At 41.2% G+C, this 27468-nt stretch overlaps 1 protein-coding gene across 2 annotated transcripts in view; it reads left to right on the plus strand.

The window, feature by feature from the left end:
• Positions 1-27468, plus strand: part of GOLGA1 (golgin A1) — a 135787-nt gene that overhangs the window by 10980 nt on the left and 97339 nt on the right. For both annotated transcript variants that reach the window (XM_033962133.1, XM_033962132.1), the window contains exons 2-4: positions 13612-13957; positions 19106-19196; positions 25346-25420. In XM_033962133.1, the coding sequence (XP_033818024.1) occupies positions 13823-13957; positions 19106-19196; positions 25346-25420 (301 nt within the window). In that variant the 5' untranslated portion in view covers positions 13612-13822. The remainder of the gene's footprint in view (positions 1-13611; positions 13958-19105; positions 19197-25345; positions 25421-27468) is intronic.

Here is a 27468-nt window from a genome sequence, read left to right on the forward strand (position 1 = left end):
GCTAGATTACCCCCCCTTTAAAAAACCATAGCGCAGTTTAAAGCACCAGCTACGGCAGTAACAGCTCCGATGCGCATATAATTCTTATGAGCATCAGAGCTGTTACCTCTGCGGCCGGCACTAAAAATGTAGATGAAAATAAAAGCTGGAATGACGCAAACTACTATGCAATATGCATATTCATATAAAGAGGTCAATATTCAAAAGATTTGTACTGTGAAAATTTGCTTTTAACCACAAACATCCAACTGGGTAACTTTTTCCCATTGTTTGGCTAAATTGTGTGCACAAAATTGCTCTATGGATTAAAAAAGGGGCAAGGAGGCTTTTTGAGGTAAGCTGCTTAGTTTTTGATAGAATTTGTGTGGATAACTGTATCTACTTAATAGAAGTCAGTCAAATCAGTGGTTTTTCAGCTGCATAGTTAAGGCTAGATTTACTAAAGGGTGCTTCCATTTTATTGTACATCTTACCTGTTCAGATGTAACTAAGTTCAACATAAGACTAAGGGCTCCTTTTACTAAGCTGTGGTAGCATTTTTAGCATGCGCTGCAGATTAGCGCGCACTAACTCCCACACTACGCAGAGAAACTAATGCCAGCTCAGTGGAGGCGTTAGTGTTTAGTGCGCGGGGCAATTTAGGCGCTAAAACCGCTAGCGCAGTTTACTAAAAGGAGCCCTGAATGTATACTGCAGTCATATAGATAGACAAAGAAACATAATACTGTGTATATATGAATTAACATAACAATTTGCTTGTATACCGCAGCTACCTCTCAGTTCTGTGCGGTTTACAGAGTAAAGATACTGGACATTCACAGTGAATTACAATCCATTAGTTAAAAAATTTACCAAACAAGTATGTGTTTAACAATTTTCTAAATGCCAGATAAGATGTTGGAACTTAATATAAAATTACCAAGATGTTTATCCTATATAATAATAATAATAACTTTATTCTTGTATACCGCCATATCCAGGTAGTTCTAGGCGGTTCACATCAATTAAACAAAGTTTAATAAGAAATTACAATAAACTAGATTTACAAGTAATGTAGATATTGAGGTGAGCATGAGGAGGGGAGTTTTCACAACAGACAAACAAAATTTGAGCATGAGAGGGGAGAATTGTACAGGTCATTGGAGGTAGTGATAAGGGGGAGATCAAAAAGGGGGGGGGTACCGGGAGAGTTGGGTCGTTTGAGGGAGGAGTGAGAGAAGTGGAAGAGAAGGGATTAGGAATTTTGAGCGTGGAATAAATGAGTTTTGAGTATTTTTCGGAAATGCAGGTAGGAGTGGGCCTTGAGCAGAATTTGGGCTAGCCTGGAAGGCGAAGGTTTTGTCGAAGAACCTTTTGAGGTGACATAGTTTTAGGGAGGGGAAGGCGAAAAGATTGATTCTGCGGGAGTTCTTTTTGTTGCAGTTCAGGTTGAAATATGGGGTGAGGTAGCTCGGAGATAGACCAAAAACAGTTTTGTAGCAGAAGCAAGCGAACTTGAATAGGATTCTAGATTCAAGGGGTAACCAATGTAATTTGTGGTAAAAAGGGGTTATGTGTTCCCATTTGTTTAAGCCAAATATAAGGCGAACAGCGGTGTTCTGGATCAGTTTCAGTCTCCTGATGGTTTTCTTCGTGGAGGCCAGATAAATGATGTTGCAGTAGTCTAGAATGCTGAGAATGGAGGATTGTATCAACAGGCAGAATGAGGTGTCGTCGAAGTATTTTTTTATGGTGCGTAGTTTCCAAAGTACTGAAATGCATTTTCTGACAGTAATATCAGTATGTTTTTCCAGGGATAGATGTTTGTCTAGGGTGACTCCCAATAATATAGCGACATGATAAAATAGAATTCTGCCAAAGAATCATTTGTAAACACATCCCTTAATAGACAGAAAGTTAAATATCCACGAACCCTGTGTAGGGCGTTTTCTATTAACAAATTCAAAGTAGTTAAGAAAATATCTAGGTAAAAGACCATGTAAAGACTTAAAACATATACAACCAAACTTAAACAATATTCTTGCCTCAATTGGCAGTATCTAGCATAAGGTTAATTTGGTTGACTTTAGTAATGCCATAAATATAAATTAGTGTAAAAATATTTCATGTAAATAAGATTGTAAAATAAAGACTTCTACCCATGTGAGGAGAGTTCATAAAGGTTAACAAAATGGGGAAATCACTGTATATAGTCGAATATAAGCCGCCCCAAATATAAACCGAGACAACATTTTTTCCCCCAAAAGAAGGAAAAAAGGTTGACTCAAATATAAACCAGAGGTTAATATTCAATTGCCCTGCTAGATTTCGCACCCTGTCCCCCCTCCCTTCCTCCCTTTCTTTGTCTTTTTTTCTCTTTTTCTCCCTGTCTTCCTCCAAGCTGCCGCCATTGGGGAACAGGCCCCCAAGCTGCCTGTCACCGAGTTGTGAGCTCTCCCTGCTTTCCGACATGGTGAACAGAAGCGCTGGGCCAACCAGTCTTCTCCCCGATGTCAATTCTGGGAGGGGGTGGGGGGAAAGTTGGTCGGCCCGGCGCTTCTGTTTACTTCATCGGGAAGCAGGTAGAATGCGAAGGCAATGTGAGTCTATCACGGAGCCCTGGATCGATGCACGTTGCCTTCGTGATGGGCACCGCTGATATAAAGCCTAAATAATATCTATAAGACCCAAAGACACGAAGAACAAATTAGCTTTCCCTATCTGTTTAAAATTTAAGATGGTTCTCCACTGTGCTGTAGTGGCTGGTAATCCAAAGAATAGATTTGATCTACTCCTTTCACTACAAGCCCATGGAGATATTGGTTTTACATAATAGCAAAAGATGTAAAATGCCATTTCTTGAGGTGTATCTTATGGCAGGACGCACATCTGTACTGTTACTACTAAATAAAATATTAGGTGTATTATATACTCTTGAACAAATAATTGCATAGGTGTTTGGCTAGAGTTTTCCATAACACGTGATGACAGCCAGAGGAAGCAGTACATCTTCTTTATTGATATACTACATATTGATTTAGTCTCCACAGTTACCAGGGCATCCATCCTCTCAATTTCTCTAGCCCCTAGTGTGGTGTAACTTTGTTTTGTGAAGATGTGACCTTTATACATTTCAGAGCTCTTGGGGCTGCAGTTACCCTCATAATATTTCTGCTAAAGCTTCCTGTTAAATGTTTTTGTGCCTTTTTTTTTCATGTTCTAAAGCAGTGTTTTTCAACCTTTTTTGGGCAAAGGCACACTAGTTTCATGAAAAAAATCACGAGGCACACCACCATTAGAAAATGTTAAAAAATTTAACTCTGTGCCTATATTGACTATATATAAAGTAATTCTCTTGAATAGGAATCAAATAAACACAAAGAAAGTATTTTATAATGCTGCTGCCACCGCCATCAACACCGTTGGCGGCGGTGGCACTCAAGTGGCTAAAGAGCCGCAGTTTGCCGGCCTAGGGACAACACTGGAGGGTGGCCAGCTGTGCACCCCCTTGGTACGTAAACCCGGGGTGGGGCAGACCGCCCCCCCCACCCTGGTATGCCACTCTCTGTACCTCACTCCCTCCCTATGACCAAAAATTCTCCTTTCTTCTATTCCCTGTGTACACAACCATCTCTTTCCCTCCCTTCCTCTCTCCAAAGTCCATGCCTTCTGTGTCCAAACACTCATTCCCTCCCCCACCTCAGCATCTCTTTCCCTCCCTTCCTCTTTCCCAAGTCCATGCCTTCTGTGTCCAAAAACCCATTCCCTCCCCCACCTCAGCATCTCTTTTCCTCCCTTCCTCTCTCCCAAGTTCATGCCTTGTGTCCAAAACGCACTCCCTCCCCCTTTTGTGTTCCGTGTTTGCCTCCCAGCCCATCTTTGCAACTTTCTCAGCAAAACGAAGCTCAAGCCGCGAGGCTTGTCTTCTGCTTCCTGCCTGCCCTGCCGCGCACAAATAGCCGAACGGAAGTATTATCCGACGTCAGCGCTGACGTCGGAGGGCAGGCTTTGCTTAAGCCCTCCCTCCGATGTCAGCGCTGACATCGGGGAACGCTTGCGATCGGCTATATGTTAGCTGCAAGGCAGGCAGGAACAGAAGACGAGCCTCGCGGCTCAAGATGTATTGAACTCCGCGGGTCCCCCATCCAGCTCTCTCCTGTCCACGTGGGGCGGTCCGCCCCTCTCCCTAGACTGGTGGTACTGCCCTGATGGCGGCCCTGACCATACGGCACACCAGGCAACATCTCGCGGCACACTAGTGTGCCGCGGAACAGCGGTTGAAAAACACTGTTCTAAAGCATAGTCTGCTGACAGGCTTATGCTTCTTACCGTTTTTTCCCCCCTGTACTCTCTAACTTTGTTATGTAATTTTTTTCTCATTTTTCCTTCCATTTAAATTTCTTAACAATCACCTATATTATTTCAAAATCTCAGAATTATAGGTGGTTGCAGTTGAAGCAAGCCATTCAGAGTGGGTTCCCTGATTGGCAAAATCTCAAAAATCATTATAGCTTGCAGTCTTATGCTTCCAGACAGATTTGCTAGGGCCAGAAAATAGTAGGGACATTTGGAGCATCGAGATAAAGCAATATATTTCTGCATCTCGATGGCCACGAATTTGGATTTGGAGGATGAGATGTACAGCATCAGCATCTATGAGACAAACATGTTTTTTTCTGTTACATAGATCATTTTGGACCCCTGTTAGGTTACATAAGTTAGACAGTTCTAAATCTAATAGATGCTGGCAATGTCATTTAGACATAGGAATACTGGATCATCTGTTGTTCTATTGTCCTTTGATACTCAGCTTCTGGAAGTCAATATAGGGACAGATTAACCTCATATTGGAATCAACAATCCCTTTGACATATGAGGCAATCATATGTGGAACATTGCTGCATATCAAATCTCCCATGGATCGCTACAAAGGCAGGCTTTTCTTGATTATTACATGGATAGATAACCTGTAATTAGAAAAATTGTGATTGCCTCAACTTTCCGTTTTCGTGGGCCAATTTATGTTTAGGGTACAAATACGAGAAGATGAATGCGGATATGTTGGGGCATGGCAAATTATTTAATTTGGTTTGGGGCCCGTTGATAACCTTAGTTAATTCAACATAATTGTCTTTGTTTAAATTTTTTGTTTAATTTTATACATATCCAGGATGGGGGTGGGTGGGGGGATATCTTTTTGGTTTATTTCTTGATTAAATTGTTGGATGGGAGGGGAGGGATATTTATCTTCTGCATTGTTATTAATGGAATTTAAGTGCTTATTTTGTTATTTTTATTCCAATTTTTATGGTGGTGGTGTGTGTGTGTGTGGGGGGGGGGGGTCAGTGATCTCTGGGAGAGTGTGTGTGTGTGTGTGGGATCTATACTTTGTGTCTTCAGTGGTTATTTGATCATTTTTGATACCTTCTGGGCACTTAGACCTGCTTTTACATCGCCTAAGTCACAACATACAAGTTACCGTATTTTCACGCAAATAACGCGCACCCGTATAAAACGCGCACACGGGTATAGCGCGCAGAAATCACGATGATATGTACAAAAACTTTGGTATACCGCGCTCACGGGTATACCGCGCATGCTGCCCGACGCTCCTTTCGCCCGCCCTGACTTTCCGACTCTCCGTTCACCCCCCCTGACTTCCGTGCACTGTCCCCCCTTGAAGGTCTGTCCCCATCCTGAAAGCCTGATGCCCCCCCCCCGACGTCCGATACATCCCTCCCCCCGAAGGACCGCCGACTCCCCAACAATATCGGGCCAGGAGGGAGCCCAAATCCTCCTGGCCACGGCGACCCCCTAACCCCACCCCGCACTACATTACGGGCAGGAGGGATCCCAGGCCCTCCTGCCCTCGACGCAAACCCCCCTCCCCCCAACGACTGCCCCCCCCCAAGAACCTCCGACCGCCCCCCCAGCCGACCCGCGACCCCCCTGGCGACCCCCACGACCCCCCCACCCCCCTTCCCCGTACCTTTGGTAGTTGGGCCAGAAGGGAGCCCAAACCCTCCTGGCCACGGCGACCCCCTAACCCCACCCCGCACTACATTACGGGCAGGAGGGATCCCAGGCCCTCCTGCCCTCGACGCAAACCCCCCTCCCCCCCAACGACCGCCCCCCCCAAGAACCTCCGACCGCTCCCCCAGCCGACCCGCGACCCCCCTGGCGACCCCCACGACCCCCCCACCCCCCTTCCCCGTACCTTTGGAAGTTGGCCGGACAGACGGGAGCCAAACCCGCCTGTCCGGCAGGCAGCCAACGAAGGAATGAGGCCGGATTGGCCCATCCGTCCTAAAGCTCCGCCTACTGGTGGGGCCTAAGGCGCGTGGGCCAATCAGAATAGGCCCTGGAGCCTTAGGTCCCACCTGGGGGCGCGGCCTGAGGCACATGGTCGGGTTGGGCCCATGTGCCTCAGGCCGCGCCCCCAGATGGGACCTAAGGCTCCAGGGCCTATTCTGATTGGCCCACGCGCCTTAGGCCCCACCAGTAGGCGGAGCTTTAGGATGGATGGGCCAATCCGGCCTCATTCCTTCGTTGGCTGCCTGCCGGACAGGCGGGTTTGGCTCCCGTCTGTCCGGCCAACTACCAAAGGTACGGGGAAGGGGGGGTGGGGGGGTCGTGGGGGTCGCCAGGGGGATCGCGGGTCGGCTGGGGGGCGATCGGAGGTTCTTGGGGGGGGGCGGTCGTTGGGGGGGAGGGGGGTTTGCGTCGAGGGCAGGAGGGCCTGGGATCCCTCCTGCCCGTAATGTAGTGCGGGGTGGGGTTAGGGGGGCGCCGTGGCCAGGAGGGTTTGGGCTCCCTTCTGGCCCGATATTGTCGGGAAGTCGGCGGTCCTTCGGGGTGGGGGTGCGAGTGGTCCTGCCGGGGGGGGGGATGTATCGGACGTCGGGGAGTCGGCCGGGCAAGAGGGCTTGGGCTCCCTCTTGCTCCGATCGTGGATGCGGGTGCGGGTGGGAGCGCGTGCGAGCGGTCGTTCGGGGTGGGGGTGCGAGTGGTCCTGCCGGGGGGGGGGATGTATCGGACGTCGGGGAGTCGGCCGGGCAAGAGGGCTTGGGCTCCCTCTTGCTCCGATCGTGGATGCGGGTGCGGGTGGGAGCGCGTGCGAGCGGTCGTTCGGGGTGGGGGTGCGAGTGGTCCTGCCGGGGGGGGGGGGATGTATCGGACGTCGGGGAGTCGGCCGGGCAAGAGGGCTTGGGCTCCCTCTTGCTCCGATCGTGGATGCGGGTGCGGGTGGGAGCGCGTGCGAGCGGTCGTTCGGGGTGGGGGTGCGAGCGGTCCTGCTGGGGGGGGTGAATCGGGCGTCGGGCGGGGTGGGAACTATGTTTTAAAACTTTTGTATACCGCGCTCACGCATATAACGCGCGAGGGGTATGCGCGGTAGGTAAAAACGCGTATAACGCGCGCGTTATATGCGTGAAAATACGGTACACTTTCGGTTATACTTGCAGTACGACTAAGGGCTCCTTTTACTAAGCTGCGGTAGCGTTTTTAGTGCGCGCTATGCGGATATACTAACACCAGCTCTATGGAGGCGTTAGCGTCTAGCACACATGCTAAAACAGCTAGCACAGCTTAGTAAAAGGAGCCCTAAGTCTAGGTCAGCCCACGTCCTGGCTTGATCTCGCCCTGACCACTCCTCCTAAAACACCCCTTTCAGCTCTGGGTATACAGCAGCACTGAAAAGGCCTAAGCTGTTTTTAAATACGTCTAAAACCTGTTTTGGTTATCGGCACTTGGACGACTTGTCTTATTAATTGTCCTAGTGCCGATTTAGACAGGATTTTAGATGTTTTTCCCTTTCAATTATGAGCCCCTTAACCTTCCTATAACATCAGATTAACTTTGATTAGTCAAATCTAGTTCAGTTCTCTTTAAATATATTTAGAATAAATTAAATTTAACCAAATGTCACTACAATACATTTAAATTAATAAAATCTCGTACCTGTTTCTTATACATTATAAGCACATGAAGACTGCAGCAGACAATGTGGGTTACCAAACCCAGATCAATGCACATTCTATATTGAAGACAAACCTACACACTTAAATACCAAATGTTTCTACACATGACTGCAAGTGAGGGGAAAGAGCAAATGGATAAATATATAGACAGGAAGTAAAAATGCAAAAAATAGCCAAGTTTCGTAGGGATGAATTTGATTATACCAAAAGTTATGTGTACCTTTGGATGAGTAAATTTCATAAATCCCGTAGAAATTTTCAAAAGGGTAAAAAGGTGGTCCATATTAATTCATCTAGTGCATCCTCAGCAGATAAATCAACGTCTACATCCTCCACTGACATTAATAAGCAATCTGAAGTGCTGTCTGCTAGTTTTTTAAGACTAATGGACAGATAACAGTGTTATATGCAGGCAGGAACCAAACAGATCAAGAACAGAGTATAAATATATTCAATGTATCTTCTAAAATTTTGACTAATACTCAGGAATCAGTATTACAGTTGAGGTATTACAGTTGAAGTTATCTTTTTCTACCTCATTTCCTTTATGATTCTTTTACAACCCGGTTATATCTACATACGTTTTTCGTAAATTAATACTTAAAAAAAAAATTTCTGGTAAAAGTGGAAAAGACAGAATTTTTGTTAATAGCTTTTTGTTTTGTTTTTCAAAGAAAAGTATAGAACACAATCTAGTTGGGTTCCCCTTGGTCCAGTTGACCCTGTCATAGAGACTTTTAAAAGATTAATTTTGAGTGAGTTAAATATCATAGAGCAAACTAATGAAAGGGGATATAACTTAACTAGGGAACAACAACAAACCATTAAATTCATTAAAATCTGATCAATCTATAGTGATCACTAGGGCGGATAAAGGGGGAGGAGTAGTGATATTGAATAGAGTATACTATGATCAAGAAGCTTTCAGACAATTATCAGATCGAACTTATTATCAAGGGGTCGGTGCTTGGACCAATGTTATTCAATGTATTTATAAATGATCTAGAAACGGAGACAAAGAGCGAAGTAATAAAATTTGCAGATGACACCAAGCTATTTAATGGGGCTAGGACTAAAGAGGACTGCGAAGATTTACAAAGGGACCTGAACAAACTAGAGGAGTGGGCGACGAGATGGCAGATGAAGTTCAATGTAGAGAAATGTAAAGTCATACACATAGGAAACAGAAACCCGAGGTACAGGTACACGATGGGAGGGCTGTTATTGAGTGAGAGTTTCCAAGAAAGGGACTTGGGGGTAATAGTGGACATGACAATGAAGCCGTCGGCACAATGCGCAGCGGCTGCTAAGAAAGCGAATAGAATGCTAGGAATAATCAAGAAGGGTATTACAAGCAGAACGAAAGAAGTTATCCTGCCATTGTATTGGGCGATGGTGCGCCCGCATCTGGAGTACTGCGTCCAATATTGATCACCGTACCTAAAAAAGGATATGGCGATACTCGAGAGGGTTCAGAAGAGAGTGACACGTTTGATAAAAGGTATGGAAAACCTTTCATACGCTGAAAGATTGGAGAGACTGGGGCTCTTTTCGCTGGAGAAGCGGAGACTTAGAGGGGATATGATAGAGACTTACAAGATCACGAAGGGCATAGAGAAAGTGGAGAGGGACAGATTCTTCAAACTTTCAACAACTACAAGAACGAGAGGGCATTCGGAAAAATTGAAAGGGGAAGATTCAGAACTAATGCTAGGAAGATCTTCTTCACCCTACGGGTGGTTGACACCTGGAACGCACTTCCAGATGGAGTGATAGGACAAGGTACAGTATTGGAGTTCAAGAAGGGTTTGGACAATTTTCTGAAGCTTTAACTACAGCTTTAACATGAGAGAATTTCACACAAAGAATATAATTTATTTGTAGAACATCCTAAGATTCCAATCATTTATTTCATACCTAAAATACATAAATCACTTACTCAGCGCCCTGACCGTGCCATATTCTCTAGCCGGAGTTCATTATTTCATCCTTTATCTCAGTTTTTTTGATTATTAATTACAGTCTTTGGTTCAAAGGTCCCCATCATATATCAGGGATTCAACCCATTTAATTCAACTGTTACAACAAATGCTATTCTTGGGCTCTGCTATATTAGTATCGTTAGATATTTAAAGCATTATATACTAATATCCCACAAGACTGAGCAAAAGAATTAATGGGGGAATATTTGGATGGTTTAAAGTTACCACATAACAAGCCAGTTTTTTTTAAAGGAGTTGTTGAGATTGATACTTGACTGTAATTATTTTTCTTTCAAGGATCAATTTTACCTTCAGATAAACGGAGTTGTAACGGTAGCACCTTCAATAGCTTGCTTATATATGACTACATTTGAACAGAATTTTGTATATAATTCTCATTTTAGTCATGGCATAGCATTGTGGAAATGCTTCATTGATGATGTCCTTTTAATTTAGTCAGGAACTGAACTAGAATTACATCAGTTTTTGCGATACCTTGACAATTGTGATAATATCTTGAGTCATCAATGTCCACAAAGCCCATACATTTTTTGGATATCCAGGTATATTTTGGAACAGGGACATTTTTCCACTACTATCTAGTGCAAATTAACTGACCGGAACACTATCCTACATTTATAGTAGTTACCACCTTGAAAGTATGAGAGAAAGAGTGTTCCAGTTGGGCAATTTTTGAGAGTTAAAAGGTTGTGATTCAAGGAGTGAGTTTCTTAAACATGCAGATCACATGAGCAATAGGTTTGAAAAACGTGGTTACCCTAGTAAGGTCTAGCAATTCTTTTAAAAGTGCCTAGGGATTGGCTTCTTGTATAATCACGGTGTGATCAATCGTGATCAAAGTGTGGTGTGTGTGTTACCTTATTCTAAGCAAGCATTAGCAGCTTGCAAAGCAATTAAATAGCATTGGCATGTGCTCAGTTTTCACTCTGAATTAAATGAGACCCTGATTTTCATACACAAGAAAAACTGAGAGAGGAACCTTGGTGTGATAGTGACGTAGGATCTCAAAACTGCGAAACAACATAAAAAGGCAGTGACTGTAGCCAGAAGGATGCTGGGATGCATAGAGGAATTGTCAGCAGAAAAAGTGAAGTGTTAATGCCCCTGTACAAGTCATTGGTGAGGCCCCACTTAGAATATTGTGTTCAGTTCTGGAGGCCATATCTTGCTAAGGATGTAAGAAGAAAGGCATCAATGATACCTAGATTGCTCCGACAGACATTTATGCAAAGAGGCTTGAATTCCTGAATATGTATATCCTAGAAGAGAGAAGGAATAGAGGAGATATGATACAGATGTTTAAATACTTGAATGATATTAATCTATAAAAAAATATTTTCCAGAGATGGAGAAGCAGTAAAACTAGAGGACATAATACGAGATTGCAGGGTGGAAGGCTTAAGAATATAACTTCAGGAAATACTTTTTCATGGATAGAGTGGTGGGTGCCTAGAATGCCCTTCTTATAGAGATGGTGGAGGCAAAAATAGTGACGGAATTCAAAAATGTGTGGTATAGATACAAAAGATCCTTTAATAGAGGACTTCATTTATGATACGCAGGAGCGGTGCTTAAATCGAAGCCTCAGCAGTGGGGAAGCAAAGATGATGTGGACAGAGTTTTATATGGTTAGTATCCAGTATATGGCAAGAGAGATCGAGACAGGCTGGAGTTAACTTTGACAGCAACTCCAGCAGTGGGGTGGTGTAACCAAGACATTCCCTTGAGAGTTACAATCAATTCCATTGTAAACAATGTGAAGCTCATTGTCAAAGCACTTAAGACACACAAAGTACCATAAAGTGCTTTGAAAATGAGCCCCAATATGTATAAAATACCATACTTACATAGAAACATAGTAAATGACAGCAGATAAGACCTGCATGGTCCATCCAGTCTGCCTAACAGTCATATTCATTATCAAAGCAATGTTGAATCATCAATCGAGTAATTATTCATTTTACTTACTCTTTCCCTATAAGATATCTTCCCCTCCGCCAAGATAGGCAAGACCTGCATGCAGACAGTATGAATGTGGTATAAGATATGCTTCCTTGCTCCTGATCCGTCTTGTTGCATATGGACACAGACCGTAGAAGTCTGTCCAGCATCAGTTAGTTTTTAATCATTGTAAACTGCTCAGAACCTTGTAGGAATAATGGTATTAAATAAATATGTTAACAAATTATACGAGGACGCACAACATATAATATGTTCATATAATAAGTCAAAATGTTGTGTGATCGTGGCACCGAGGTACCCCCCCTTCTTCAAACCCAGCATGCACCCATGCCATGGGAGGGCTTTAAGTGCTCATGTCTGTTTCCTTTGTTCTGGGGCTGGTCTCAGTGTGACTGCACTTTTCAAGGCTGTATTGTTTGTTCCCCTGATGAGCCAAACATTGGTGAAAGAAGGTCGCTTGTTTGGAAGATTGGAGCTCAAGTCGTCTTTTATCAGCTAAGTCCTTGAACGTGCCTCTGGATGACTTTGCCCTTTTCTAAGCCTGAGCTGTTTTGTGAGGGAGTTTTTTTTTCCAGTGAAAGTATCAAAAGCAGTTTTGATTTGTACCTTTTGGTTCTATACTGCTACATTAGTTTGAGGCTTTTTCTCCCTCTTTTTGGGTACATGCTGGGTTTGAAGAGGGTAGCTTGGTGCCATGATCACACAACATTTTTACTTATTATATGAATATAAATAAATATATCATATCACTGATGGTACCTAGGTAACTTTGGCAGTCACCTTAGATCCAGATATTCAGGGTTGACATTCAGGTATTGCCTGGGGCTGATTATCTGAGTATAATTTTAAATACTATAGTTAGCTTTTTACTTTTAAACAGTTCCTATTGGGTGAATGTCAAGCAAATGAAACAATAAAACACATATACAAAAAAATGAGAGAATTTAATTGAACAGAAAAAAGTCCAAATAACAGTAGATCACCGTTTTTACTTATTTCCCCCTGCTCAAAATCCCTGTTCAATCATCCAAATTCAAAATGGAGGGCAAGGTGTGTGCTCTTATATAAAATGAGGAAGAAATATCTACAGTTTATCTTTCTAAAGCAACACCAACCATTGAGTTTAGATATTGGTGCAGTGGTGGTGGTGGGGAGGTGAAATGTGCACAGTGAAGCCCTATACTTCATCTGGGATGTAAGTGGCTCTTTTAAATAGGATCTAGCAAAACTGGCAAGTATTTGTCAATCAGTATTTGTATCCAGCCTCAAATTCAATCCTTCCTCTAATGAAATAGGATCTGGATTCATTTGCAATCCTCAATATATATCTTATATCTTCAAGGACGCCTCAGCCCCACCATTCCACCGCTGTAATAATTTGCTACTGCGGGAAGGATTATGTGGTGCTTCATCATTGGCTGACCGTTTTATTATCGTAATTTGAGATTGTAAATTGAGAGGATGCATTGTTTGCATTAACCTGAAAAAACCCTCAAAATAAATGCATAACTGTTAAAATGAAAAAAAAAAAAAAAAAAAAAAGATATATATTGAGGATTGCAAATGAATCCAGATCCTATTTCTTTTAAATAGGAAGCAATTATGTTTTAGAAGTGCATGGTGAATGCATTTATGAAAGTAATAGTATCCAAAAGTTTGATAACAGAATTTTTCTTTTGATTTAACAGAAATTCTTGCACTATGGAAGCACCAAAGGATTTTAACATGCAGTAAAACATGTAACAGACGGATGGGTTTTCTTTTTTTAAAGCTGTAATCATCCTCCAATGTTCCCAAATGGCTAACATCAACAAATTAATTTAATTGGTGAACTACAGAGGCATTTCTGCCTTAAAATACCTTTACGTGCAGTAATTTTTGGACCAGAGCTACATAAATATGTTTGCAAAATTGAAAAAGAAGATCACAGAAGAAGCAGCCATTGCTCCCCGACCTGGAGGGGCTACAAGAATTCCCAGATCAGTTAGCAAAGAGTCCATTACCTCAGCAGGGGCCGACTCTGGTGATGACTTTGTAAGTATTGTGCAGTACATTCATCCAAAGTGTTTTACCATTTTAATGCAGTAGAAGTGACATACAACCCCATTTTAGATAGAACATAGAAATTAGAGTTGAGATGTCCAGATTGGGACATATCCCATTGTTGGTAGTATTTTAGAAAGGAATCTGCTGATGCTTTTCTAAAATTAGATGCAGGAATGCACATGGTATATATCAGCTACATACAGCAGAAGCAACCATTTCACATTTGTTAATATTTAACACATTACTGTAGGTAATTGGGTAGCTTGCACTTTTGTGGTGGTACTAAACATGTGTAAAAGGGAATTTCAGAACACAGATGAGTGTCAGCTCTTACACATCTACAGGGTAAGACAAAAAAAAGTAACCTAGAGTGTGTTGCTGTTTTCAGCAATTGCTTGGAATTTCAGTGTGAAATTTAACATTTACACTTCCCCCTCCCCATTCGCGGTTTCCCTACTCGCAATTTCACATAATTGTGATTTTTTTTTGGGGGGGGGGGGAGGAGGAACCTCCCCCCAATATTTTTTTCTTCCCCCCGACATCCCGGCCTTACCTGGTGGTCTAGCTGGTTTTCAGGGCAGTAGCGATCTTCCTATGCTCCTGCCCCGTGCAGATAGCCATTAGGAAATGGCTAAATCCCCACAGCCATTTCCTAATGGCTATCTGCACGGGGCAGGAGCATAGGAAGATTGCTACTGCCCCGAAAACCAGCTAGACCACCAGGTAAGGCCGGGATGCCAGGGGAAGGCAGAAGGGAGGTGGGGGTGGATCAGAGCTGGATATTCGCGGTTTTTCGCCATTCGCGGTCCGGCTCTGCCCCTATCCCCCGCGAATAAGGAGGGAGAAGTGTATTTGTTGCTTCTATCTGCATTTTTATGTGCCTATTGGAATGAGATTATCTTTAAACTTCAAATATACAGACTTTGTAGTTTGAGGATCCAGAAATTTTTTCGTGTTCAAAAATGTTTTCCCTGTAAAACTACTAGTACTGTATTTGGGGGAAGGGGGAAGAGATAACCAGCTTACTGTTTAATGATGTTACAACATTGTAGACTTTTTTTTTTGTCTGGGGAGCAATGTTGGAGGCCTATCACAAGCTTCCTTCAAAGTCGCAAGCAGTTGCTGAACTTGAGGAGGAAGTCTTCCATAGAGACTGACGATGAGGCGCTTAAGAACTTCCAAAGAGACTGAAGTCCTGTGTTAAAGCTGGCTATGGACACTTTGAGCATTCACAGTGACTGCAAATCTCTGACACATTGTTAATTGTACCATTTGAATGATGATGTTTTACTGTTTTTTAGCTTGATCATTTTTAATATGTCAAAATTGCTAAGTAGTAACGCTAAAATGTCAGTTACATCAATATAGCATAAGATAAGTAAATGTTGTTTAATAGTAATTCTTAAGTATGATGACTAACTATGAGGGCGAATCAGAAATTAAAGGCAATTGTTAAATTACACGATAACCGGAACAGAACTAGCGAAATGCAACATATGTACTCGTACATCGCCTGTTGAATAATTTGTCCATGCACAGTGCAGTGCTTGGCCTTTAGTCGTGGGACAGCCACGAGATCAAAAACATTACGTTCCATTTCAAGATTGCACCATCAAAGAACAATATGCAGTAATGCGCTTTGGGCAGAGGGAATGAAACCTGTAAAAATCCACCATCTGATTTTCACTTAGTATGGACATTATTTCTTTAACAATTTATATACCGCATAAAACTATGCAGTTAACACATTGGTTGAATACATATTATCCTGCTCACCCTTAGGTCGCACACATATGGTACAAACAGTAGACAGACGTAAATTTCCCATCACCCCAAGATAGATGACACAAATCCAATACAGACATTATCAAATCAAGAGTTCAACAATAAAACTGCAGAAAACATTGAATATTAAGTTCAAGACCAAATATTCATTAATACTGTATCTTAAAACTGAAGAAGCACCACGAATCAATGAAAGGTTTTTGAGCGGGTAAAAGGTTTAAAGTGGGAAGATCAGGTGTAACCAATGAAGATCGTTCTGGTGGCCCATCAATATTGCACACACGAGCTGACAGGGCAGATGCCCAATTAGAGAAGACTGACAGATAATGGTGTGATCTGCATTTGCCATAATGCATGATGACTTGGGATACAGGAAAGTCTGCACCCGATGGGTTCCCAAACAGCTTATTGATCTGCACAAGCAACAGCGTGTGGAGGTTGCGACCCAGTTCCTGAGACAATATGAAGAAGATCCAAGAATTTCGGAGAGAATTGTTACCGGTGACGAGATATGGGTGCATCACTGCAACCCAGGAAGCAAAAGATAAAGCATGATAAATAAAGGAAGCTGTGCTCACCTGGCTTTGGGAGTGGTCAAAAAACTTCTCTGCAGGAATGTAGAAGCTAGTTGAACGAAACAACAAATGCATCATCTTGCATGGGGACTATGTGGCAAAGTGATATGTTCATTTGCTCACAGTTACTTCTATTAAAGCTGTTAAATATATTTTGCCTTTACTTTTTGATTTACCCTCGTACATTAAATTTCTCATTGAAATTCAAAGCAGTCGCTGAGAAAACACCAAAAAAAACCCAACAACTTATTGAGGTTGCCTTGGCTTTTATGTCTCCATTTTAGAAACTTAGAAGTCTAAACACTCCTACTATACCAGAGGCTACAGTCTTTCTATGTGTTCAATTTTGAGAGGGATTAAATTTTGAGAGGGGATTAAAGGAGAGACCTCTCTTAATCCTACCTGTAAAGTGCTGCCCAAAATGAGCACATTTACCAAACCTATATTTATCCAGGAGCAGCTGTAAATCCCAATGAATATCTGTGATCATAAACTTGAAGTCGTCTTGTGAATTGGAGAATTCTTTTGTAGATTTTGGTGCTACCCTAATGCCTACCCAAAATATACCCAAACCGTGCCCCTTGCCATATAAACATAGTTAAAACTTACATGTGTAAATCCCAGCTTTCTAAAGTTGGGTTTTCTGTTTGTTTGGTCTATATGTTTATATGTCAATATTTACACATGTAAACTGCAAATAGGGCTTCTAAAATAAGGGTCATAGAGGTTTTTAAGGTTTTCTGCATGGGGAAGACCATATTATATAATCATGGAAATTTCAGCTATTACCAGAACTCACTAGCCCTACTTAAGGTACTATGGTAACATTATACCCCTGTCCTGTTTAGTAGGGCTTTTCTAAATGTACCTTCCATTTTCTTTATTTTGAAGTTTCTGTTAACTTGAACATTTCTTTAGATTACTTTAGATGCTCTTTTAATATCATGTGCAGTTAACTATTCTATGTAACTTTTGCATCAAATCATAATCTTGCAAGAAAGAAATCAACAATGACAGGCTTGAAATTGTTTTGCTAGGAATTCCCACCCACAATCACGGTTGTCGTTTTCATGAAAGATACCCTTTGGAATATGCAAAAAAAAAAAAAAAAAAATCCTAAATGTTAATATAACGTGCATGAGACTGAACACTCCCAAGCAGTTTATGAAAAATTAAGAGTAACAAGTGTTCATATAATCATATGTATTCTAGTAGTTGACAATGAGGCTTTACATCTCTCTTTCTCTCTCTCTCTTTTTTTAAAATATGTTATAATGTATTGTTTTTAGTTAATAGATGCTGGTTGGATAGCTTGTCGTTTTTACCCTGCAAATGGAGATGGAGAAAAAACCCTGAGTTTTACCAGTGACTTTACCAGTATTAGATTGTGGTGGTCCCTGGAAAGATATAGTATTTTCTCTACCTCATCAGATGGTAGATTATGCTGTTTGGTGCTCCTTGCTCCACTGGCTAAGGCAGTATAGCATGGTCGAGCCTAAAGGTTGCTACCAGGTTATCCAGTCTTCAGAGCAGACATAGTTGAGTGCGGAACTTGGCTCAGCTGTTCTCTGGGTTTGAGGCTTGTGGCTTGGTCATGTGGGACCCTGCCTGAGGGGTGTGGGTCCCATCTCCCCTACCCCTCCATATTCAGTCACACTGTTTGAGTATAATCTCCCCAAAGCTCCTTTATAACTCCTAAGCATTAAATAAATTCTGATCAGCTTGCTTGTTATAACTTTCTTCTCTTTAGCAGTAGCAGGGAATAAAGTATTGTTTTTTGGGGTTTTTTTTTGTAAATACAGTGTACCTGAGAGAGCTGGTGGAGGGGCAGCAGAGACACCAGAGCTCTTTCCTGAGTGGACTGAATGACAGGGCGGGCCTGCACATTCTTTCTGCATGTTTGAACATGCCTCCTGACAGATTAACACATCTTTTGGGCCATTTCTGACTTTGCAAGTGACCCGGGGGTGGGAGAGCTGGAGATCTGCCAGAGCTATTGCTCTCTTTCCCCCCTCTGCATCAAGGCATTGGGACTCAAAGTCCCAATGCCTTTGGTGAGAGTGGCCATGTTGACTTGGCTTGTTTTTTCTTTTTCTTCAAGTTTGCAGCAGCAGAATGCCTCACAGCCTTTATCAGGGCTTCTTGTTGCAGCTGTAGTGGCAGTTGGTGTATGGGTATTTGCAAAAAGGGACCTTTGCTGCTTTGGTAGATGCATGCTGAATCTTTCCAGGGACCACCAGCAGCTAATATCGGTGAGGCTGCTGGTAAAACTCAAATTATTTTCTTTACATCCATCTGCTGGTGGGAAGAGATAAGTATAGCTGACTAAAAGAAAGAAAATGATCAAGTAAGACATAAATTGTCCATACACTAGCTTTCTCATAAATAGATTTGATCTGAGTGATTTTTTTCCACCATGCTACATGGCATTGGTGAAAGTAAAGTCACAATGAAAGACACCTTTCTGTCATATGATCTTTCTGCTTTGGTTTGTGTGTTTCAGAGCTGCTTATAGGAGATTAGGTGTTCAGGATATTCACAGTTAATATGTATGAGATGATGATTTGTGTATGCTGAGTCTCAGGATATTTTGAACACCTGATTGGCAAAAGTGCCCTAAACATATCTCCCCAAGAGTCGGGCAATAAAATCCTTTAGTCCTATAGCATTGGCTTCCAAAACCTGTCCTGAGATTCCCACAGCCAAATTGCTATTGTGTTTTATCAATAAGAAATGTGAGTCACTTACTATTTATACTCCTTTATAAACTGTCAAGGCCTCAGATGGAAGCAGCTCTCGAGAGGATCTCTCATCCCAACTCTTCAGAAGAAATGAACATATACGGAAACTGGAAGCAAGGCTCTCCGGTATGTGATATTATGTGTTTTATCACATGTAGACAATACTAGATTAGAGGAAGAGTTTCTATCCTGCCCCCACAAGCCATTAATTCAAAGTTGCTTTTTTTAAATAAAGTCTACTTTTATACTGCAAATGTGTGTTTGTTGTACAAGTTAGTTAAATGGAAAAAAAGGTGTGGGAATGTTTTGTCTTCAGTAACTTCATTTAAAAAAAAAAAAAGATTTTACCTATGCAGACTGCTTATTGGTTTAAATCGGTGGTTCTCAACCCACTCCTTGGGACAAACCCAACCATCAGATTTTCAAGCTCTCCACGGTGGATATGCAGGACTCGGATTTGCATGCAGTGCCTTCATTGGATGCAAATCTATCTCATACCTGCTCTTGAAAATCCAAATGGCTGGTATGCCCTGAGGACTGGGTTTAGAACCCTTGGCTTAAAAAGATGAGGCTATGATAATTCACATAAATACACTATACATTTTCTGTTTCTTTCTATTGTAGAGAAGTCTGGCATTGCATATTATTTAGGGTGTAGGCTGGACAGTTCTCAGTAGAAAAAGTAGATTGATAATATGGAGATAGGTAACTGAAATATCCAATTGCAACTTTCTGAGTAGAAGCTAGATCTCCTTAGAGGACACTTGGGAATTTGTCTAAATAAAGGATAGTATTTGAACTGTGAGAAAACTCAATACTAAAGCACAGCAAATCTCATACACTCTATCTCTGGAACTTTCCAATACTAAAAGATACATACTTGATGACAGTTACCTGCAAATACCCCAGAGGAACTCCCAAATTCTTTCTGTTGTAAAGGTTTATTTGCTAAGCCCTCATCACCTTATTTTCATTTGCGTTGCTGGATATTCTTAAACTGTAGCTCTCTCTTGATTTTTTTCCTGGAAAAATACAGCTCCTTAGCATCCTCGCCAGACCAGTCCAGAACCTGATGTTGTGTCTGTTGATTTACTGGATAGAGAGAAGAAAAAAAAATTCCTGTATGCTTTGTCCAATAAGGGCACTGTGCAGCTTTAGATGATCAGTATTCCTCTGACTTCAGCAAATAGTGACAGGTGCACCATGCAGCTTCTGATGCAGTTGGAGAACTGGGCCTTCAGTTGAGTAGAGGGATGCCTTACTTGAGGTTTAAGTTCCGAAATAAGTCCTTTTTATTTCAGCACTGAGAGAACTCAGAGTAATAGTGCTCCCTTTCCACTTCCAATTCTAGTTTACTCTGTGGCATAGTAAGTAAAAGTATGAACACTGAAAGATTTGAAAATGTTTAAGATTGCATTGAAAACATTACTGTTTCAGGAAACGTTCATACTCTGAATCTGATTTATAATTGATTGATGGACCATTGAGAACTCTGAGTTTTAGTGAGAGCTGGTGGAAAATATGAGAAATGGATACGTTAAGATGTTGATATGAATAAGAAGAGATCAATATTTTGATTGTAATTTAATAATGATCTTATTTTGATTTTATCTTGTTTGACCAGCAATGTGGTATGTGATGTTAAAACTGTGATAATTAGAATTGTGTACCTAGAATTGTACTCTTCCTAGAAGTTGACGATAGAATGGAATCCTGTGCTTCACATGATGTTCCTTGGTCAAAATTTGTAGTCTGTGCTGTCTGTAGCACATACCATTCCTAGAGTTGGATCCTTACTAGAGAAGCATGTGTATCCAGTATCCATAAGGACTGGCCCTTCACTAGTCTCATTTGTATGGACAATAGGACCTTTTTTTAATTGATTTCTATGCTCCAGGATTCTTGAGCATGGCAATTTTTCTCTCTGCACCTAACTTCAGAGATTTGAAACCTGCATGACCTTCTTTTTTTTTTTTTTTTTAAGCCAGTGAGGCTCTGATTTAAATGCAGTGAGTGGTACCCAGATAAGTAGGGAACAAGTAAACTGCTTGAGGGGAATGATTAAGTTTCATCAGTTTTCATAGAGACCACCATTCCAGGGGAAAAGGGTCTCCATCCAAATGGATATTAGTTCTCTGATTTCCCAGTAGAAGTGTTTCTTTTGCAAAAATCGGTCTCAATTTTCTATTACAGTTTGGCTCTTGAGTGATTGCACTTTAAGTGCTGTCTTAGCCATGCTTTTTTTTTTAGTCTCATAAATACTTTCCCTCTTTAGCATACTTGAGAGTTCTTGGTGAATCTTTACAAGTGGTATAGAGAGGAGGTAGTTCTCCCTCTGTTGAATGTTTCATTTGCATCTTAGTTTATTCTTCAGTTTGAAATCCAAGTAGAAATAGTTTGTTTTCTGTATGTTCAAGTTGCAACTTTATCATGCTTTTGAGGCTGCCTGCAGGGATCTGTTGAGCATTTCATTCACATGTAGTGAACCTTCTCTGGTGAAATGCTGTATGTTCTCCTGCCCTGAGTAGAATTTGATTCTGCCGCTTAAGGCTATGGGTCTTTGACTGGCCGCCCCCCTCCCTCTTTTTTTAAGGAGCATCTGCAAAAAAAATCTCATTCTTTATGTAATTATTCTTAGTTTCTATTTCTTCTCAAAGAGAATTTTGAGCTACAAGCTGCTTTTTTTTTTTTTTTAAAACAAATTTATCGCTTTTATTTAAGAAAACAAGTCAATTCTTAATGCACATGAAACAAGAAATGTGTCACAAATAACAAGTCATACCATTGTTCTTTGGTACAATACTAGGTATGTCATTTAGGACAAAACTCTTCCCATGCCCCTCCCCCCATCTCCGAGCTTCAAGCTTTAATAGGCATAAATCCCTTTCTCTGGTTTGCAGAAATAGGAATGTCAATTAAATAATTCTGGACTTTCTTGCAAAGATGATATCCTCATTTCAGGTAGATCACATTTACTTTTGCTCCCTGTCCGTTTATGATTGTCTGGTAGCTGAGGTCTATAATTCCTTGGATCACCCTGGAACCCTTTTTAAAAAATGGCATTACTTTGGCCACTTTCCAGTCTTTTGATACTATGCTGAATTTTAAAGATAAAAATTACAATAGCTCTACAAGTTCATTTTTCAATTCTATAAGCACTCAATAATGTATACCATCCGGTCCAGGTGATTTGCTGCTATTCAGTTTGTGAAATTGACCCATTACACCTTCTAGTGTTACAGAGATTTGTTTGTTTTTCTGGCTCATCAGTATTGAATACCATTTCTGGCACCAGTATCTTCCCCACATCTTCCTCATTGAAGACCAAAGCAAATAATTAATTTAATCTCTCCACAACAGTCTTGTCTTCCCTGAGCGCCCCTTGGTGACCGATAAGGTGAACCCTAGCATCCAGTAACTGTGATTTTTTATTATTCTTCCTAATGTGCATCACCATTTGTCCATATCAAATTTCATCTGCCATTTGAATGCCCAGTCTTCCAATTTCCTAAGGTCTTCCTGCAATTTTTCATAGTCTGCTTGTAGTTTAACAGCTTTGAAGAGTTTAGTATCATCTGCAAATTTTATCCCAGTACAGAATCCTGTGACACTCCACTATTCACCCTCCTCCATTGAGAAAAATGACCATTTAACCCTACCCTCTGTTTTCTGTCTCATAATCAATTTCTTATCCACAACAGAACATTGCCTCCTATCCCTTGTCTCTCATTTTTTTCAGGAGTCTATCATGAGGGAATTTGTTGACAACTCTCTAAAAATCTAGATACATTATGTCAACCAACTTATCTTTATCCTCATGTTTATTCACATCTTCAAAGGAATGAAGCAAGTTGGTAAAGCAAGATTTCCCTTGACTGAACCCATGCTGACTCTGTCCCATTAAACCATGTTTGTCTACATGATCTGTAATCTTATTCTTTATAATAGTTTCTACCATCTTGCCCGGAACTCAAGTCAGGCTTACTGGTCTGTAATTTCCCAGATCACCCTGGAACCATTTTTAAAATAGCGTTACCTTTGCCACGCTATGGATGATTTTACTGACTGATTACAGATCACTAACAGCAGACTAGCAATTTCATATTTGAGTTCTTTCAGTACCCTAGGGTGTACACCATGGGCCATGTGATTTATCACTAGCTTGTCAGTTTGACTCAGTACGTCGTCCAGGTTCACTGAGACTTCTGTTTTACTGCATCGTTGCTTTTGAAAATCATTTCTGATTCAGGTAGATCTTACATCTTCTGTAAAGACTGAAGCAAATAATTTTTTTAATTGGATCGCTATGGCCTTGTCCTCCCTTAGTGCCCCTTTGGCTCCTTCATAATCTAATGGTCCTACAGATTTCATCTTGTATTGCTCTTTCCCCCCTTTTTTTAATCAACAAACTCTGTCTTTTAGCTTCAATGTTCAGTTTTCTATAACAGTTTAACTTTCAAAGATTTTTTTTTTTCCAACCAGCAATATGTTTTGAGTATTGTGAGTGAGTACAACAACTCAAGTGAAATGGAAAACATGGTCCTTTGCTTTGTCATTTGAAATACTGAGCATTCAAAGAACACATGGAGCCATTACAGGTGAAGCATTCAGGACTTCTTTTTTTCTCTTTCCATCTGCTGGTCAATTGGTATGACTTACAGGTTCTGGACTTATTTGATGGGATTAAAGCAAACCGCGTGCCTCCTGAGATTTCAGGTGTACTGTGACACACTGGCGAGGAGGAGAGTCGTCTACGTCAGCTGACTGCCTACAGGACATGCTTCTTGCAGCGAAGCTGGCATCTCTCCTCCTCAGAGAGGGAACAATAAAACAAGCATGGGTGCTATACAAGCAAGTGGGAGGTAGGAGTTCAAAAGCAATCTCAAAAAAGTGAGCTTGTAGCTTAGATTTTGAATACTACCAGAGACGGCGCTTGATGTTGGAGAATGACGGGGGGACAAATTTTTCCCCGTCCCCATGGGAACTCATTTTCCTGTCCCGTTCCTGCGAGTTCTTTTCCTGTCCCTGCCCCATTCCTGCAAGCTCCTTCCTTATCTGCACAAGCCTCAAACACATTAAAATCATAAATGTCCGAGCTTGTGTGGTTAAAGCAGAGCAGAGGAATGGGACAGGGAGAGCGACAAAACTCACGGGGATGGGGAAATTGAGTTCCTGCAGGGACAGGGACAAATTTGTTCCCGTGTCATGCTTTACTTGACATACGGATTCGGGCAGTCTGTTCCAGGCATAGAAAACCATGTTTTAAATCAAGTCTTTCTAACTAGTGATTTAAATCATCTAATAGTATGTACTAAGTTTTAGTAAAAGGGCTCCCCCAAAATTTGTACCAAAGACCTCTCCAAGCTACTGACCAAGACAGCCAACTACAAAACATTCAGGAAAGAACTGAAAACTATTATCTTCAAAAAATTTATAAACCCTTCCTCATATCCTATCGCTCATGCTTTCCATCAACTCTTGTAAGTTTATTCTATCTATCAACTTTGTAAGCTCCCTGGGGATGCCCAGATCAGTTCTTTTTTTGTAAACCGCCTAGAACTGAAAGGTATTGGTGGGAAAGAAAGCAATAATGTAATGTAATAGGATAGGGGTAGGCAATTCTGGTCCTCGAGAGCCGGAGCCAGATCAGGTTTTTAGGATATCCACAATAAATATGCATGAGATAGATTTGCATCTCAAGGAGGCAGTGCATGCAAATCCATCTTATACATATTCATTGTGGATATCCTGAAAACCTGATCTGGCTCCGGCTCTCGTGGACCGGAATTGCCTACCCCTGTAGGAGAATAAAGCCACTTTCCCAATGTTACAAGAAGCCACAGTGGGAGAAAGGAGGTTTAACACAGGTTTCCCTATTTCTTAGCCTGGTACTCTAACCACTAAATAAAAATACAGTATAAGCAAGAACAGCCTCGAGCATTTTTTTTTTTAACCTCTTCTCTTTGTGAGGTTGTATATTTGGTGAGAGTGTTTTCTTTTTGTGTTAGACATTATACCATAATTTCTTTTCATTTCCACCAGCTTTTTCCCCTCACTGAATGGGCCATAGACTGGGTGTTCTGTTGTTTTGTCTTCCATTGTTTAAGGTGAGGCAGTTGCCCTAGTGTTCCTTAACTAGAATGATTTTCTGAAAAAGAAAATCATTACCATCTTCCACTCATCACTTTGTTTTGCTTTTGTTTTGTTCTGTTTATCTTTTTTCCCTTGTTTGTGGCTGTCCATTCCTGATTTGTGCTCCTCCTGCCTAACACAAGATTATGCTGAGCAGGTCCGAAACCTGAAGAAGATTAAAGAGAAGCTTGAAATTGCATTAGAAAAACACCAGGATTGTACGTACTTTTTTTTTCTACCTTTATCATTTTCTGTTCTTTCTGTTGTTTATAAATTCTTCTGAGTTAATTGTCAGAGTTAATTTAGGTAATTAGTGTATTATATGTTTTGTGCTGAATTTTCCTAGTCATTTCTGCTTTTTTTTTTTTTTTGGAAGCTTTAGAAGAAAGTTAGGGCTCCTTTTACGAAGCTGCGGTAGTGGTTTAACGCACGTAATAGCACGCTAAACCGCCGGATGCGCTAGCTGCTACCGCCTCCTCTTGAGCAGGCGGTAGTTTTTTGGCTAGCATGGGGGTTAGCGCGTGATTAAAAGTCGCACACGTTAAAGCCGTTACCGCGGCTTTGTAAAAGGAGCCTTTAATTTTGACAGATAAAATGTAACAGTTTGAGATTCCAGGTAAATCAATTTTTCATATAAAAACAATAATGGCATTGCCTTTATGATGGACTGGTAACAAAATTTTGCATCTGCTGGATATTGAGCTGTATTTAGAAGTTTGGTGGGTGTTCTTTCATTATTGAGGTTGGTCGGATTCTGGAACAAGGCACTATTTTAAAGTATCTATTCCATTATTAAAATCATCTGATAATACCACATGGGCAAGAATCCTGCCAGCTTATTAACACATTGTCTAAAGAAGTACTGAGATTTAAAATAATTTGACAAATTTTTAAAGAAGTAAAACCATTTAAAAAATCCCCAATTTTAGACAGGGCTGGATGCTCTAAAACCGCCGTTAAAATCCTGTGGGTCGCTGTGATGCTGGTAAATTGTTTGATTTGAAAATGATCTATGTTTAAACAATTTTGCATTCCATCCAATAAGTCAGAGAAAGCTACTGACATATGCACAGAGCTGGCAGGAGAAGTCCCAAAGCAGCTTCCTGTTTGGGGCAGGAAGAGAAGGGTTTTGTTTTTTTGTTTTTTAATGGGCACAGATGTACTTTATTCAGACAATGAAGAGGAAGGCCTCCTATTTTAAAGAGGTGGGCCTTTGGCAGTGGGGAGTAGGCATTCCTCCAGCTTATCTGAATAAAGTACAGGGGAGTAGGTTGGGGATGCACAACTTCTGTGCCCATTTAAAAATAAAGCAAAAAATGCTGTTCAGGGTGCTTCTTTTTTTTTTTTTTTTTTAACACTACCAACACCTTCAGACCTGTCAGATTTCGGAGCGTTAAAAACCGGCGCCTCATTTTGTACATCATCTGGACATCAATTGGAGTACTCATTTTAATTCTGATATGCTCGTAATCTATTTATATATGATTATTGGAGGCTGCTACAAACCTCAGAAAAGACTGTAATTAGCCATTTTAGCCATCTGAAATACTTCAGTGCTAAACTGGTTAAAACTGGTTTAGCATCAATCGTTAAAGACACGGTGAGTTTTTGAGCATATGGTCCTTACTGGTTCACTTCTTTTTAATGTATAAATACTGTATAAGAATCTATAATCAAGTTGTGGATGATTCCAACAGTGACCAGCTTTAAAGAGCTGTGGTCATTTTATCTATCAGTATACTTGCATGTCTTTTCATTGTCCCAATGAAGAGAGCACATCTCTTAACTGTTCCTTTTTATTTACACATTCAAGAGAACAAAAATAGCGATCGCAAGACTTTTCAAGGTAGAGTGATCGGTGTAGAGCACTGATGGAGATTTTGAGATTGAATGTTCATATATTTGCATGAATTAGAAGGCATGATGACATGCTATACTTAGCCGCTTTTCTTGTTTCCTCTGATTTGCTCTTTGGAAATTTTGTTTTCTCAGTGATAGAACAGCACAAAACACATTTCCTTGTTGTCTTAGTCTGTACCATCCTGAATATGTGGGTGTTATTCCCTCCTATCAGCAGATGGAAGTAGAGAAAAAGCTAGGCTTTTCTATTAAACTTGCTGGTATAACCAGTTGGTGCTCTGGGAAAATTCTATTAATTTTCTGTATCTTTAATAGATGGTAGGTTATTCAGACTAATGCTCCTGGTTCCTGGCCTTGCTCCTCATTCTGCTGGCTGAGGCTGCACAACGAGGTTGAGCCTAATGGC

This window comes from Geotrypetes seraphini, chromosome 10, assembly GCF_902459505.1.
Source record: "Geotrypetes seraphini chromosome 10, aGeoSer1.1, whole genome shotgun sequence".
Lineage (NCBI taxonomy): Eukaryota > Metazoa > Chordata > Amphibia > Gymnophiona > Dermophiidae > Geotrypetes > Geotrypetes seraphini.